We start from the raw sequence: 15,755 nt of genomic DNA, 5'->3' as shown, positions 1-15,755 counted from the left end.
GGGGGTGTGGGAAATAAGGGGCGGGGCATTGGGAAGTACAGTACGTACAGTCGACGACGGGGGCGTGAGAAATGGGGCGGGGCTGTGGGGGAGGGGCGTGGCTATATCTTGGGAAGTGGGTGGCCACTGTGCGCATGCGCGTGAAGCTCGCCGCGGCAAGATGGCGGACGGGTTGACGGGCGACGAGGAGCAGGTGAGGGTCGACGCGGAGGGAGACGGGGCGAGCGAGGAGGACGAGGAGGGGATGCGAGCCCTTACCCCGGGGCCACTCGGCTCGTGCCCATTTAGGCACGCGAGCGGCGTCGCCCCGGCCTGGGGTTGAAGGCTGCGAGGCCGGGTCCCGGGTCGGGCCCCCCAGTCCGAGGTCTCGGGGCGGTGGGGGGGAGGCCCAGGCCCAGTCCCAGGTCCCAGGTCCCCCGGGTCTCCTTCACGAGGCCCAAATTCGCCGCGGAGGCACGCGGATGTGGGTTTTAAATGGAGTCCACCCCCACTACTGTCATCCTTCCTCATCGCTCCTTCCCGCATCGCTCCTTCTATCACTCGCTGCTCTCCTATCGCTCTTCGCTGCCTCCTGCATCCTCTGCCTCTTTCTGCATCCTCTGCCTCTTTCTGCATCACTCCCTCCTCACTGCCAGCTCCTGTCCGCATCACTCCCTCCTTCCGCTCACCACGCACTGCGTCACTCTCCCCTCGGAGTGAGCCTTGTACGGATTAATGGTCCAGGCGGTATAAAACTGGGGTCTTGGCCAGGGATTCTCAGCCGATTCGGACCCCGCGTGCCCTTCTCCGTCCTCCGCACTTTATTGGCGGACCCACCAAGCGACAGTCACGGGGGGTCTCGGGTCAACAGGAAACCCGGCCGGTCGCTCTGCGTTGGAGCTTGCGGCTCGCAATCACGGGGAGGTTGCAAGTTCAAAGCGTCGTTGGTGGGGGTTGGGAGTTGACTCTGCCCATCATCATTCCGGGGTCTATAAATTAAGCACCATGCTTTGGGAAGTCAACAGCGATTTGTCATATGGTATAGACTCGCCCCCGCCAAGGGAATGTGGAATTTCTACCACTGGTTCTGCGAGATTGGCACCCCAGTGCCTTCTCGGTGCTCGTGTGAATCCATCGACAAGATTTCCGTCAAGAGGCAGCGGCTGTGTTGATTGGTCGTGAACACAATGTCAACAGCTGTTCGGTGGGCAGTGAGGAGAATGTCGGAGTTTGTTTTTGACAGTAAATCATTGCATCTGCAACATTTCCGAGAATCGCTTCCTCCCCACGGCCTGAACGGCGGTGGCACGCGGGCTGCTGAGTGCGACCGCTTCGCTGAGCCCTTCAGGGGATTATTGCCTTACGAGTGGATTCCCAAACCACATCCACAATCGGGTGCAGGCCACACGCTGAGACCGAGTCGCCAGATACCACCGTTTTCACATCCAGAGGAATTGGAAAGTTTGACGTGGATTTGGTGGAGAGTTATGAAAAAAGTTGGGATACGTTCCCTGGACTTTTTTATCTATCAGGAAGGACCCGTGTCTTTAAAGAGATTGTCCTTGCCGATTGTCTGGCAGTTAACCAGCACTGGTTCAATCAAGCAAGACTGACTGCTCTGACTGCTCATGAGTTACTGTCGAAACCAGTCCAAAGTTTTTTGCTGCTAGATCGATGCAGCTGAAATTGTGCACTTTCAAAAGGCCGTGTGACTGCTAGGTTGTGAAAAGCATTTTACATTTTTCAATGTAGAGACATTTTAAGTAGTTTAATCGTCCAATTTTTTTTATCAGGAAGTGGAAAAAATGGATGAGGCAGGAAGCGGTAAAGTAATGGCTGTGTGAAGTAGGGGGCCATCCATTTAGTAGGTACGCAAAATCTGTCAGCTTGACCCCCCCCCTCCTTGTACGCACGCGTACTTTTTACACCCCCCCCCCCCACCTGCGTACATACGCTTGACGCACCCCCCCGAATCCTATTGAACGGCAGATATTTAATCCACGCTGAAACGATCAAGGATTAATAATATTAACGTGTTTAAGCAAACCGATAAGTCCACTGCCGGACTATCTAACTCATTTGAAGGCCAATGTAGACAAATTATTATCGAGGCTTCACCCCCCCTCCTCCCCCCATTTCCTATGCGTACGTACATTGTCAGTAGACCCCCCATACGCAAGCGTAAGTATTTGGGTTAACCCCCCTCCCCCCTCCATGCGTACGTACTAAATGGATGGCCCCTAGGTGCTTGGGCGGCAGGTGATCGTGAGTGGGAATGAGCTGAAGGTGATTGAAGGTCGATTCTTTGTTTGAATCCCGAGAGGAAGAGAATCAGAATGCTTTATCGTGTTCGACAAGGAAGGACGTGTTTTCAGATTTGGAGAGCGCCAGAAGAATGAGCAATGTGGAAGAGAGAATCGTGCCTTAGACTCCGGACCGATTACTGAATGAGTGAACCAGTGTTCCATGGGAATCAAGCTAATTACCCCGAGTTTTGTGAAACTTAACATTGCTGATGGTGGAGCTGAGTAGCGTATTCGGAGATTATTCTTATGCTTTTGGGGATCGGAGAACTTGAGGTTAAAGCGAGATACGTATGTGGTTTGTGTCCTTCCCATCTCGCTCAACACTCTCTGCCTGCCCCCTCTTTTCCTCTTCCTCTCGTGGCCCTAAATCGCCACGTGTGCATCTCAGGCTACCAAGCAGTTCCTGGAGGAGGTGAACCGCTGGCGCGAGCAGAATGGCGCTGCCCCCGTGTGCTGGGCCACAGCCGTCAAGTTCCTGGCCGCTCGCAAGTTTCACACGCAGCGTGCCATCGAGCTCTTTCACGCCTACCGGGTAGGGAAGCGCCCCCAGCGCGGAGGCACCCAACGCACTTGCTTGCCACTCTGCCTGTTGTGGCCCTCTCTGAGCGTGTTCGATTCCTGTTCAGGACCAATACGTGGCAAATATTTGAACTTGACCTGGGCATCATCTTAGATCAGTAAGGTGTGTAAACATCAGCATTGGGGAGACGAAGGCGGCTGGGCGTGGTGTTGACCACCCATCCCCTTGTGCGCCATGCTGACCTGCATAGGTGCTACTTGCTAACAGCTCTTGCCCCAACAGTCTGTTCAAGGCTATACAGGGGATATCTGTCTTCATCTCTGTGGGTGCTTGTGTGTGGTTGTGGCACAGCTGACACGCATCCGGGAGGGCATCTATGGGTTGCGGCCTGACGAAGAGCCCCTCCGTTCGGAGCTCTCCTCCGGAAAGTTCACAATCCTGGTAAGAGCCCCAAGTACTCGCTCGCGCCCCTCGCTGCTCTCGCGCATCGGCCTTCGTCGATTCTCGCTAACGGCCCTTGCCTCAATAGTGCATGTGGGCTACATGGAGGGATCTTTGCCTGTCTCTGTGTGAGCAGAGTGGCCGGGACCCTGGGGGGGCGGCGCTGGCACTTTTCACGGCAAGGTTGCACGAGCCGGCGCGCGCGGCGCACACCGTCGTGCTGCAGGCTGTGCTGTACCAGCTCGACCGCGCCGTGGAGAGGCACGCGCTTCTCACGGACCCACTCCTCGCGCGCAGGCCCTCCGCACACAGGCCCATCCCGCGCAGAACCGCCCTGCGCAGACCCACATCTCACAGTACTAGGGTGGTTAAAATAGTGTTTTTTATTGCGTTACCAGTATGCTCATAGTAATAAATGGTTAATACTGATTATATTATGACCTGTTTGCTGCACTAATTGAAATGGCGAGAGCAACATCACGACGGGTTTAGCTTCTTAACTGAGGAACGCAGGCTGCTGTCAAGAGTGGTGATGTGGTCACCTCGCTGAACTTAAAATCCAGAGGTTGCCGTTTCTAACTCCTGGCCGGCAGTTTACTTAATTCCCCTGCCCCCATCCCTCCTCCCTCCAAGAGTGTGGAACAACTAAATACCCTCTAGAGCTCCCTCTCGTGGAGACCCTTCTGCAAGCCATGACGTAAGTAAACAGTTGCAGGGCTGGACTTTTACCTTTTTAACTGATAAACGAGGGTGAATGAACCACGCCAGTGACTTATGCTGCCGTGCCCTTTGTACGGTCGTGCGAGCCAATTGGCTCCAATCCAACTGGAATCGGTTCCTCAATTTCATAACCAGTGACCTATTCTGAAAACGGTTACTTGTATCCGGTTCTTGTTGAACACCCCTACCATGGTACCATTTACAGAGCTGTTCATAATCAAGCCATCTTGACGGTGCAACACCTTCACTCGCTCGCTTGCTTTGCTGTGTTGCCAGTGTAGATGTGTGTGTACGTTCCAAGTTGGGGGGGGGGGGGGGTGGCATTGCCATGGTTGGCGCGCTGCGTTAATATCCCAGCGACCTGAACTAAATTTTCACTTGTGGCCAACATCTGTGAGGACTATCTGTACCGGTCCCAGGCCTTTGCTAGGTCGACTTGGCCTTAAATCAACACCTGGTGTGGTTTTTGTTAAGATCAACAATGGGGAAGACAAAGGTAGCCAAGCATTGTGTTGGCCACCTACCGCCTGGTGTGCGGTGCCGGCCTTCATAGGTGCTGCTCGCGAACAGCATTTGCCCCAACAGTCTGCTAAAGGCGACATGGGGGATCTTGTCTCTGTTGACAGCCGTGACACCCAGAGGAACGGCCTGGTGTTTGTGTATGACATGACGGACTCCACCTACCGCAACTTTGACTACGAGCTCTGCGTCAAGATGCTTAACCTACTCAAGGTCGGCTTACACAGTCTGCACACATACACAGTTTGATTCGACTCCATTTATACACGACTTGGATAATCATTTTGAAGCCAAGTTGATGTTTTTGGAACTGAATTTTAGTATGAACAGCATTAAAAGTAATTTGTGAGAGCTAACTTTCATTGCAGGAAATTTGTTTACCGTAATATTTGTTTATCTTTGTGCATGTATATAATGTGCTTATCACTGCTCTGATTTATATTTGCTTCATTGCTGTAGTTTATTGTTTTGCTTTTGTTGTTGTGGTAACCCAGGTCACTCTTGAAATGAGACTCATCCTGCTCTCAGAGTTGTCACCTTGTTAAACAATCAAACCTGAATGGCTTTTGCTTCCCGCTTATCTGGTATGCCGAGCCTCTGCGCGTTACGAATTCTACTGCAGCGTGTGGAGACGGTCTGCATAATCAATGCCGCTGTATGATTTTTTTCTTGTTGTGGTGTGCAGGGTGCGTTTCCCGCGCGGCTGAAGCGTGTGCTCATCGTGTCATCTCCCATCTGGTTCCGTGCTCCCTTCACCGTCCTGCGTCTATTCGTGCGGGAGAAGCTTCGCGACCGGGTGAGCCCATCCTCGCGGCACACTCGTAGCAGTAGTAGCCGAGCAAGCACAGTCCTCCGGGCAGCAATATATACAGCCTAGAAATTATATATATGTTGAACTTCTTTCGCACCATACGTAGCTAATTGGAGGTACGAGGAAAGTAAAAATGTGACTTATTCATACTTGGTGGCTCTTGTCCTGATGTTTGACAGTTAGCAGTGAATGTCGTTTATCTACATTTGGTTGAGAATTGTTAAAATTGCCAGTGAGAGCTGAAACTGGTAATTGGTGCATGCAACCCTTGTAAACATGATGGCTTAATGTTTGGCTATTTTTAGTGGTGGAGGGGCTTAACGACACGCATTCGACCAGATGATTGTGGCCTCACCAAAAATCTATAATTATATAATTAGTCTTCAAATGTGCAGGGTGGCACCGTGTTAATACTCGCGCCTCACGGCAAGAAGGGATGGGTTTGATTCCTGACATAGGTTACTTTTCTGTTTTGGGTTTGTATCTTTCCCCCTGTTCTGCATGGGATTCTTCCTGGTTCTCTGGTTTCTTCCCACAGCTAAAAACATGCTAAATAACTCGTATTGGCCAAAACAATCATATAGGATTACACAAAGCAACATTGCCTTCTGAAAAAACCTGGCAGGACCCTCCTGAAAAAGAGGCTTGAGACTCGATGAAGATTTCCTGGGTAAACGAGCTTAATAACATTAATAATAAATAATGAATGGTGAGTGCAGTTTTGGTGCCGCTGAGTGTGACATTGTGAGTCCTGTCTCCGCCTGCACCAGGTGTGCACCGTGCGCCTGTCGGAGCTGCAAGCATTTGTTCCCTGCGCATCGCTGCCATCCCAGCTGGGGGGCTCGCTCCCACTTGACCACACTGGGTGGCTGCAGGCCTGCGCCTCGTCCAACTCTGTGTCCACCACTGGCTACACCAGCATGGACGACCTCCTCTTTCTGCCATCCATCTCTAACAACACTCCGCTCAGCCCCTGCAACAACCAGCGCCAGCCCAACGGCGCGCAGCCGGGTAGCGGTGGCGGTGGTGGCGGCACGGGCAACAACAACGGTAACTATGTCAACAGCACTAGTGTCTCGCGGCAAGAAGCCCCCTGGTTCCGATTCCGGAGTCGGACACCTTTCTGCATGGGTCCAGGGTGTCAACTGACATTGATTGTTTTTTATTTGAATGACCCACAGAGGACCTTGACATACAGAGCACGCACGTAACGACACACAGACATTTAAATGTATTACTTGTACAGTGTGCATTGACAGTGAATATACTACACATTAAATGGGCACCTGGTGCGGCATGTAAACATTGGCACTGGAGAGACAGCGGCCAGTGAGGCCGGTTCTGGTCACGCCATCCTCTCATATGTTCGTCTCGCCGGCACTTGTCCCACTCGTCAGGGTGGGCTCCATGGGAGAACTTTGTCTTCATTTTGTGTGTCCGTGCAGCGGATGGGGAGGAAGGCTGGCTACATGCTGGCATTGGTCCGGGCCGCACCCTGGAGGAGCTGGTATACCACCTGAAGGCCGTGAGGAAGCGCGGCATCTACAGCGAGTACGAGGAGATTGCGCGTCAGCCGCCCACCGGGACCTTCCACTGCTCAAAGTGAGACGCGTCTGCTGCACAGGGCCTCTGAGGCAGTGAAACTTGATCCGTCCCCAGTCTGTAAATTGTAATTAACTATGAGCTAACTATTATTTTGCCAGCTATATAGCTCTCCTTCAGAAGTGACACAAATTATGGATAAAAGAAAGTGAAATAATCATGTGGACATTTATAGCAGCCAAATAATCAAAACACTTGTTCCTAAAATGAGTTTAACATCTACATGAGTTTACCATCTAACAGGGCCCGTGCCTATAAACATCTGACATTGCACCAACATTGGTTCAAAGGAGTCTGGACTGCTGATGAGATACTGAATGTTGAAACTGCTCCAGAGTTTGTGTTAAACCAATGCTGCTGAAAAAAGTTGTCATAATGAAGGCTCTATGTGGCTGATGGGATTTGTGTAATTTTTTACTTTTATTGTCGAGGGACAGATTTTGGAAAGAGGTAAATTATCTACTTATTTTGTTATTTATATTGTCTGCAATGACGTCAATTATTTTCTTGTGACTCCATTCGAGGTGTTTTGAGGCCGAATCGTATGTCAAGCCCCTCTTCCTGCCAGCAGCCGCTTCTCCCAGTCCACAGATCGAACTTGTGAATTTCCTACCAAAGAGATGATGGCAGGGGATTCCAAAGTGGAGCAGTGCGAGGGGAAAAATCAGAAAGCGAAGTATTGTGATCTGCAGTGTGGTGAATAAGTGGATGTGGGCGAGTGGGCGGGTAAGTGAATGAGTTGTGAGTTTGGTGGTTGCACAGTGTGGATGAGAATAAATAGTCTGGTAACCAGTCCTCAACATGGATTCTACCAGCGAGGTTCATGGGAACAGTAACCATGGTAGTAGCGGTAGCAGTGATACGTAGCGAACTGACTGTCGGTGAGTGAATGAGTGACTGGAGTGAATCATGTATCCCCCCCACCTCTTCCCTCTGCCTGGGGATGACACTGAAAGTGCAGTCCCAGGGATAGACAAATCAGAGCCAGGGAAATCCCCCCCCCCCCGCCTTGCTGGTGGGTCTGCATGTCTGTCTCTTGTGCGTGGAGTACACTTGTAGATTTAGTCCACGGTCCACAGCCGAAAACCAGCACAACCTTTAGTCGCACACATTTTAAAACTTGTATTTTACCAGGCTTATATGGCTCTTTTTCAGAAGCTACCTGGCCACAAATGATAGCTCAATTAAGTGGCTTATGTAGAAACTTAAAGCAACCAAATACTCTAAATGCATGTTGATCTTAAATACGGAGGGGAAAACCGGAGAACCCTGCAACAATGGGGAGAACATGCAAACTGTAAATATACAGGCATTGGGGTCATCATTGGCCTCATGTAGCCATTGGAACCACTCGTGATGCCACCTCGGTCGGGACCGACAAGCTAGGTATCTGGCCCTGGCTCGTGGACTGTTTGTGCTTGCGGCATCTGACCTCGAGCCCGCTGTTGTGTGTGCCAGGCTGCCGTACAACTTTGGCAAGAACCGCTATACAGACGTCTTGTGCCTTGACCAGTCGCGCGTCAAGTTGGGCTCCTCTGGGAATGACGAGGTAGGAACTTGGGTCCTTAATAGCCGTTATTTTGCATTCACGGTGGCTGCTGCAAACAGAGCAACATCTCGAGCAATGAACATAACTTGTTCAGTTTAACCGAGAATAAAAGGGAAGTGCTGCCACAGCAGTGGAACGGTCAGCAGCACACTGGACTTGCAATCCCGGGGACTGCAGTTGAAAAAATGAGGTCAAGTTAATCCCCTCCTCACCCACCGTGTCTATCCACCCAGCACCAGTGTAAATGTGTGCACCACAAGTTGATCAATTCGCAGAGTCGCACGATGGGTTTGGTTAATTTGTTGTTACGCACATCTTTCAACGCAGTGGGGGTTAACTTGGCCCACCACCTCTCCGTGGTTTATAAAATGCCTACCACTTTGTGGGGGATGTCAACAGTGGTTTTCCTATAGGTGAACGTAGGAATGTAAAATTCCCACCACTGGCTCTGGAGGGCTGTAATCGGCAGATGAGCATCAATTCCTCAATGCTCATTTGAGCAGCACGAGTTCACTTTGACTTGCATATGAACGTTCGTCTGAGTGTGTGTGTGTGCGCATGAGGAGCGCTAGTGTAGCGGTTAGCGTGCTGTGCTACGAACCCAGAGGCCCGAGTTCGATTCTCTCTAACGGCCAACACCAATGACTATTATCGCAACCGGTTCTGGGCTTCCCCTAGGTCGACTCGGCCTCATGAGTACCTGGTGCGGTGTGTAAACATCGCCACTCGGGAGACAATGGCGGCCGGGCATGGTGCTGGCCACTCACCCCCTCGTGTGCTGTGTCGGCCTTCATAGGTGCTCTCTAAAAGCACTTGCCCTAAAAGTCTGTTAAGTCAATACGGGCGATCTTTGTCTTTGTTGTGTCATGCGTAGAAGATGGACTACATCAACGCCAGCTTCATGGATGGTTACAAGCAGCACAACGCGTACATCGCCACGCAGGGTACGATGGGGGCGGGGGGCCAGGGGGGCCGTGTGACTCGCAAACGTCACCTGTGGTTGCATTTGATACGTCCATGTCTGTCGACTCGCCAGTGCAAAATAAGCACCTTGAATCTGTGCAGATGGTTTGGAACCCACTTTTCTACCTAAACATTTACTAAATGTGACCTTGGTTATGTTTGTGCACTGTTTTACATTTAATCCTTGAATGCAATTGTTTTTTTATATGATTTTTGTTTGGTTGCTTTTGGTCTGATTTCTATTTTTGTCATTGTTGTGACCCAGCCCACTCTTGCAAATGATACTCAGCCTGGTCTCTTTGAATTCTTGCCTGGTTACACAAAAGAAACCTGAAACATGAGCCTCTGGCCTTGCCTGGCCAATGGCGCGACTCTAGATCGTTCCTAGGCATGGTGGCAGCGCGGTTGTAACACTCACGCCTTGACAAGGAGGGTTCGATTCCCGACTGCGTTGAGTGGTGGGGAGGGGCTTAACGACACGCATCGCTAAACACTCGCCGTTTTCATTCGTGTTTGCCAAACATCCCATTGCAGTAGAGCCCTCGTGAAAAAGTCTTTGGGCTCGGCGTGGCTTTTTTGGGTAAATAAGTAATGGTTATTTATCAGTGCTGTTACTCTGCTAACGCAGGCTCCCCCAGTATCGCCAGTTCTCACTTGAGACGTTCACCATGTGAGGCTTCTCCAGCATCAACTGAAGCAAACCCATAGCTGGCCCTGTTAGCAGGCCTGCGCAAGGGCGTGAGCGTTTAGCTTTTGTTTGGTTTGACCCAGTGAGAATTTGACGGACCAGGATGATTCTGTTTACAAAAGTGACATCGGGGTGCTGCTACGTGCCGTCGGCAGAGCTCGCGCAGTGACATACGCCCGTGTCGCTGTGCGCAGGCCCCATCCCGCAGACCTTTGTTGATTTCTGGAGGATGGTGTGGGAGCAGAGAGTGCAGGTGATCGTCATGACCACGCGGTGAGGGTCACCCCCAGTGCAGCCATCTCATTTCCTCTGTCTCGGTCAAACTGTCACATTGGCCCTGTATAGTCAAGTAAATCTAACAGTGATCAGCAGGATGGCGCCAGTGTTAACACTTGTGCCTCACAGTGAGAATCCTTTGTTCAATTATCTGTTTGGAGTTTGTATGCTTTTCTCTCTCTTCTGAAGAGGATGACTGTGTGGGGGGCGTTAAGTGCTTTGCGCTACGAACCCAGCGACTTGAGTTCGATTCGGCTCCCAGCCAATACCAGTGAGGATTATATGAACTAGTCCTGAGCCTCCCCTTGGTTGACTCTGCCTCCAATTAGTGTCTAGTGCGGCATGTAAACATGCCACGCACCATGCTCCCCATATAGTTTTGTCGAACTAGGACCCATATCTAACGGAGCCTATAAACACCTGGCAGTTCACCAGCATTGGCTCAAGAAAGTATGACTGCTGATCAGACACTGTCAAAACTGGTCAAGTTTGTGTGTATTGAACCAATGCTGCTGAAATGACTCACGGAAGGAAGGCTGTTTGGCTGTTGGGATGTTTTTTTTAACATGGAGGGACAGATATGAAGGAGGTAAATCGTCGGTTTCATTATTTTGTCACATTCTCGACGTGTACGCTTAGCTGATGTGTACTCTGGCCCGTGGGCCGCGTGAGCCCCAACTGGAATATGGGAGATTCGTGCGTGTTTATGTAATGGTGCAAAGTGAAGCGGTTTCGATCGCCGTGGACGTGTGGTGTTTGTTTCCGTGTACGCACGCCCTGCTCAGGGTGGTGGAGAGGGGCCGCGTGAAGTGTGGCCAGTACTGGCCTCTGGATGCTACAAGCAGCTGCACATTCGGCCCTTTCACGGTCACCAGCCTGCATCTGGAAAAGTTCCAGGACTACAACCTGACCACACTTGAAGTCCACAACATGCAGGTCATTCTGGTCATTCTGATGGCCTTCCTCGTTGGTTATTCTGACTTTTTAGGGGGTTTTTTTCCTGAAGCTGGTGTGATTTCAAATGAAGCAATGCATATCTAATTGCTGCCAATTATTTCTTTGAGAATTGCTCTTTAGCTTACCAGTGAGTTTGCTGAAGCAACAATTGTGTCCTTAAACGTTTGCACATGTGACAATTTATTGTTTGACTTTTGGGTGGTGGAAGGGATACGTGGCCTAACCTAAAAATCAAATGTGAATAAGGCACGTCTTGGATGTGGTGTCGCTTGTCATCTAATGATGATGATTTTGTTTTTGATTGAGCTGCCTTCCTCTGTCCGGGGCATTTCAGCACCCTACACAACAATGAGCGACTTGCATCACATCTCATTCATTTGAACCGCGAACCTCTGCAATGAGCGCACTGCTACTGGGCTCATCGCCGTCAGACGGTGTCTGTGCAACGGTGCTGTGCGTGCGTCTGTGTATAGACGGGCGAGACCCGCGAGGTCGCGCACTACCAATACATGAGCTGGCCGGACTTCGGGGTTCCTCGCTCGGCGCTCGGCATGCTTGACTTTCTGGCGCACGTGTCGCGGCACCAGGCGGCAGCAACGCAGGCACTGGGGGGTGAATGGCGTGGGCACCCGGGGGGGCCACCCGTGGTCGTGCACTGCAGCGCCGGTATCGGCCGCACCGGTACGCACATACTGGGCCTGGGCCACGAGTACAGATCGACTTGGCCCACTCACTCGCCCAAAAGCAGCCATGGTAGATTTAACTGACCTTAGCTCGTTGATTCCTCCACCTATTTTGAGGAATCTGGCGTACCAAACATTTGTGTCATCCACACCGTTTTCAACCACCACACTGCAGATCACAACAACTCGCTCAACCAATCATTCACTCACTAACCCAGTCATTGACCCTATCAATCACCTACCCACTCACTCCACTGCACATCACAACATTTCTCTTTCTTGCTTCCTCCCTCACACTTCTCCACTTTGGAATCCCGTCACGATTTATTTTCCCAAGACTTTACAATAGGGTTGCTCCGTTCAAGAGACATGTTAACACTCATCTCTGACAGCTTTGATAGTGCTGCTTATATTACTGGCCACTTGATGTGTTGGGCATGTGCTTATCAACTTTATTTTAAAAGCCTTATCCAATAAAAATAAAAAATTACCAGGTAAGGCCCACTGAGCTATGTAGCTCTCTTTCAGAAGCAACCTGGCTATCACAAATTATAGCTCAATGAAATGGCTTATCATATGGACATTTAAAGCGGCCAAATACTCTGCATATTTACAAATGATCTCTCATTTCCTTATATTTTCAGGGAAGATGCAGTCCAAAAATTATTTCAGGATGGTCCTGCTTCATTGGGATGTTTACTCAACACCAATTACTGTGCTAGTTTTTAGCTGTGGGATGAAACCAGAGAACCTGGTTGAAACACATGCAGAACAGGGGGATAACATTCAAACTCCTTGCAGAAAGGCGCCCAAGTCAGAAATCGGACCCAGGTCCTCATGAGGAACAAGTGTCACCGTTCCGCCACCCTGCCACCGGCATTGTGAATCGTAATATTCCTATAAACTCCTCCTGTATTACCATTTAACGCAACGTGACACGACACGCGATGCCGCACGTGTTTCCCCCCCCCCCCCCCGTCGTCGTGAATCTGAAATCGGGCCGCGTGCTTCCCGCAGGAACGTTCTGCACGCTGGACATCTGCCTGGCAAGGTTGCGCGAGGTGGGCACAGTGGACGTGGCGGGCGCGGTGCGGCGCATGCGCAGCCAGCGCGCCTTCTCCATCCAGACGGCCGACCAGTATTACTTCTGCCACACGGCACTCATCGAGCACGCGCAGCGCGCCGGCCTGCTGCCCGCGCACGTAGAGTGGTCTCCCAGCGACATCGACTCCGACAGTGACTAACCAGGAGCCCGGCCGCACCAACCAGACTCGCTCGGCGAATGGACACACACGCACGGTCCGGTGCGGCGCCGCGGCCTCCATGTGACGGGAGGCAGCGCCGCCGCAGACGCAGGCCCTGCCGCTCGGGCGAGCACAGCCCACAACGTCTGCATTGTGTCTCGTGTATAAACGCAACAAAACCCGGGTCACACGTATACTTTTGCCTTTTTATTACGTGCCTTTGAATCCTTTAACGCAGTCTTGCAATCGTACTGATGGGCGGAGGTTGGTTCCTGTTATATTTCCCAGTATGTAAATACTGTGTACGATATATGTGTGTATACATATGTGTTGTGTGTATATATACATATGTGTACGGTGGTTGGACTGTGATCATGTGAGTGTTCTGAATGCAAAGAGTTCATGCATTGTACTCGTGGGCGGGGTAGGTCAAAACTGGGGACAGTGTGGGTTGGCGGAGGGAGGGGGTAGCGTGTGAAAGTGACTGGACAATACTTGTGCGTATCTGCTCCCAGGAATCCTACACGCGTCTGTGTGACTGTCGCGTTTCGGGGTCGGTCCCTACAGAACGGGGAAAGTCTGTGGGGTCTGTTCGCTCCTCGTGTCGTCCAGCGGGGAAGTTGGCAGTGGCCGTATGAAGAGAAGGGCCACGGCCGGCACCGACCCGTGACGAAATTCTGTGTTGCCAATCGGTAGAGGCTGCGTGTTTTGTAACCGGGCGGCATGTGTTTGTGAGCGTGGGTCTGTGCCGGAGACGGCGCCGGTTCTCGCTGGGCCTTGACGGAGTCCAGGGCGCCCACTCTTTTGTCTGCTGGCTGCTCAAGAAGGGAGTGGTGTTGAGACAAGCGTGAAGGCCTTTTTTACAGTAACTAATTTCTTTTGTATTTTCGTCGTGTACTCAATAGACGTCTGTGCATTTACATATTTAGAAAGTATAATCTCTATACTGTTGCGTACTATGGTAGTCGCTGAAGGTACCTTAACAGGAAGAAATCCGGTAATTGATAAAGATTGTTCACAACAAGACTTTAGTTGTAAGCCTTTTATTTATTGCTACTTATAATAATAATAATAAAACGTATACTCTGGCATTCCGCAGTCGCGTATGCACATTAAAGGGATTTCCAGCCGGGTTGCTCAGTGGTGGAGCGAGTGGCTTGTAATTTGAAGGCTAAGGAGTTCAAACCTCAGGGGGAGACTTGCCCATCATCCCTCTGGGGTTGATAGACTTAGTCCACTTTGTCAGGATTCAACAGGTGGTTGGCCTATAAAGCAACTCGCCCCAGTCGGAGGAGTGTGGAATATTCGCTGCTGGCTCAACAGGGCTGTTAACAGGATATAAGCACCAATGCCTCGGTAGCCATTTGAGCAGAAACTCATTTTGTTGAAAGCATCACACTGCAATGTCTTAAGTGAGAACAGTCTAAAGACTAGGGAAGGTCCTGCTACATTGAGATGTTTGGCTAATACAGCGTACATGTTTTGGCTATGGGTGGAACCTGAAACCAATGTTAAACAGGGGCAGAACGTGCATCGCACAGAAAGGTGCCAAAATCAAACCCAGGTCGTTCTGACTCTCATGAGTTGCCAGTATACCACCATGAGGCTGAAGATGGTGTCTTATTTGCAGCCTAATTTTAAATAAGTAGCTGGGGATTTCACTGGTGAAATGACCTTGGGTGATGAATTTCAAAGTGGACATCTCAAGAGGAGAACCCCTCTGCGAGCACCAATCAGATTTGGCACGGCCCAACGTGGATATCGGTCTCGCAAGGGGTGCCAATTGTGGAATGGGCAAGGACCGTTTTCTAGATTTTGCACCGCTGACGTTTCACAGAGTTGACACGTTATTCCCCATGCCTTGCCGCCATCGCTGTCCTTAAATGCGAAACACGAATGCATTCCATATCGTTCTATATTTGTTCGAATTGTGAAAATAACCAACTCCTTACAGAAACAAGTGTACACCGTCTACTAAAATGTACTATACAGCATATGTTACATGGTTAAGACAGATCAATATTTGTACAAAATTCACATCAACATTTAGAAGTTGATGTTTATTCTGTGGCCCACAAATACCGTGTGCAGCTCATGTAGCATAAGAATACTTACTGTGACTACTTAAATAAAGGTGTCTACATTACTTGTACTGAATGTACGATGGGTTTGTATCCACGGAGTGACCGAGTGATGCAATGTAAATTTATCTCAATTTTGGAGCTTTTGTGACTGCAGGAATTATTCTTTGGTTCTTTCGGTTAAGTCACGTATAAAGATAAAATAATAAATTAAATAATAGCATACTACAACGTTTCGACTGCTTGTGTTGCAGTCGAAACGTCGTAGTATGCTATTTAATTTATTATTTTATCTTTATACGTGACTTAACCGACAGAACCAAAGAATAATGTAAATTAACTTGCACCAGTTCTTGGTTCTGCTCGAGCTCTTGGATCACACCTGCACTGTACCAACAACCAGACGTTAACTTGGG

At 50.3% G+C, this 15,755-nt stretch overlaps 1 protein-coding gene across 1 annotated transcript; it reads left to right on the top strand.

The window, feature by feature from the left end:
* The first annotated feature begins 89 nt into the window (after positions 1–89).
* On the top strand, positions 90–14,282 carry PTPN9 (protein tyrosine phosphatase non-receptor type 9). The gene is made up of 14 exons (XM_078861926.1): positions 90–193; positions 2,674–2,817; positions 3,157–3,246; positions 3,383–3,507; positions 4,593–4,698; positions 5,171–5,281; positions 6,067–6,346; positions 6,742–6,898; positions 8,357–8,447; positions 9,322–9,391; positions 10,293–10,371; positions 11,160–11,310; positions 11,805–12,012; positions 13,032–14,282. The coding sequence occupies exons 1-14, from the start codon at positions 161–163 to the stop codon at positions 13,256–13,258; spliced, it is 1,872 nt and encodes a 623-aa protein (XP_078718052.1). The 5' UTR covers positions 90–160; the 3' UTR covers positions 13,259–14,282.
* Positions 14,283–15,755: the final 1,473 nt, after the last annotated feature.

Source organism: Lampetra fluviatilis, chromosome 13 (assembly GCF_964198595.1).
Source record: "Lampetra fluviatilis chromosome 13, kcLamFluv1.1, whole genome shotgun sequence".
NCBI lineage: Eukaryota > Metazoa > Chordata > Hyperoartia > Petromyzontiformes > Petromyzontidae > Lampetra > Lampetra fluviatilis.
The sequence above is the reverse complement of the archived record's forward strand: the minus strand, read 5'-3'. Positions and strand labels throughout refer to the sequence as shown.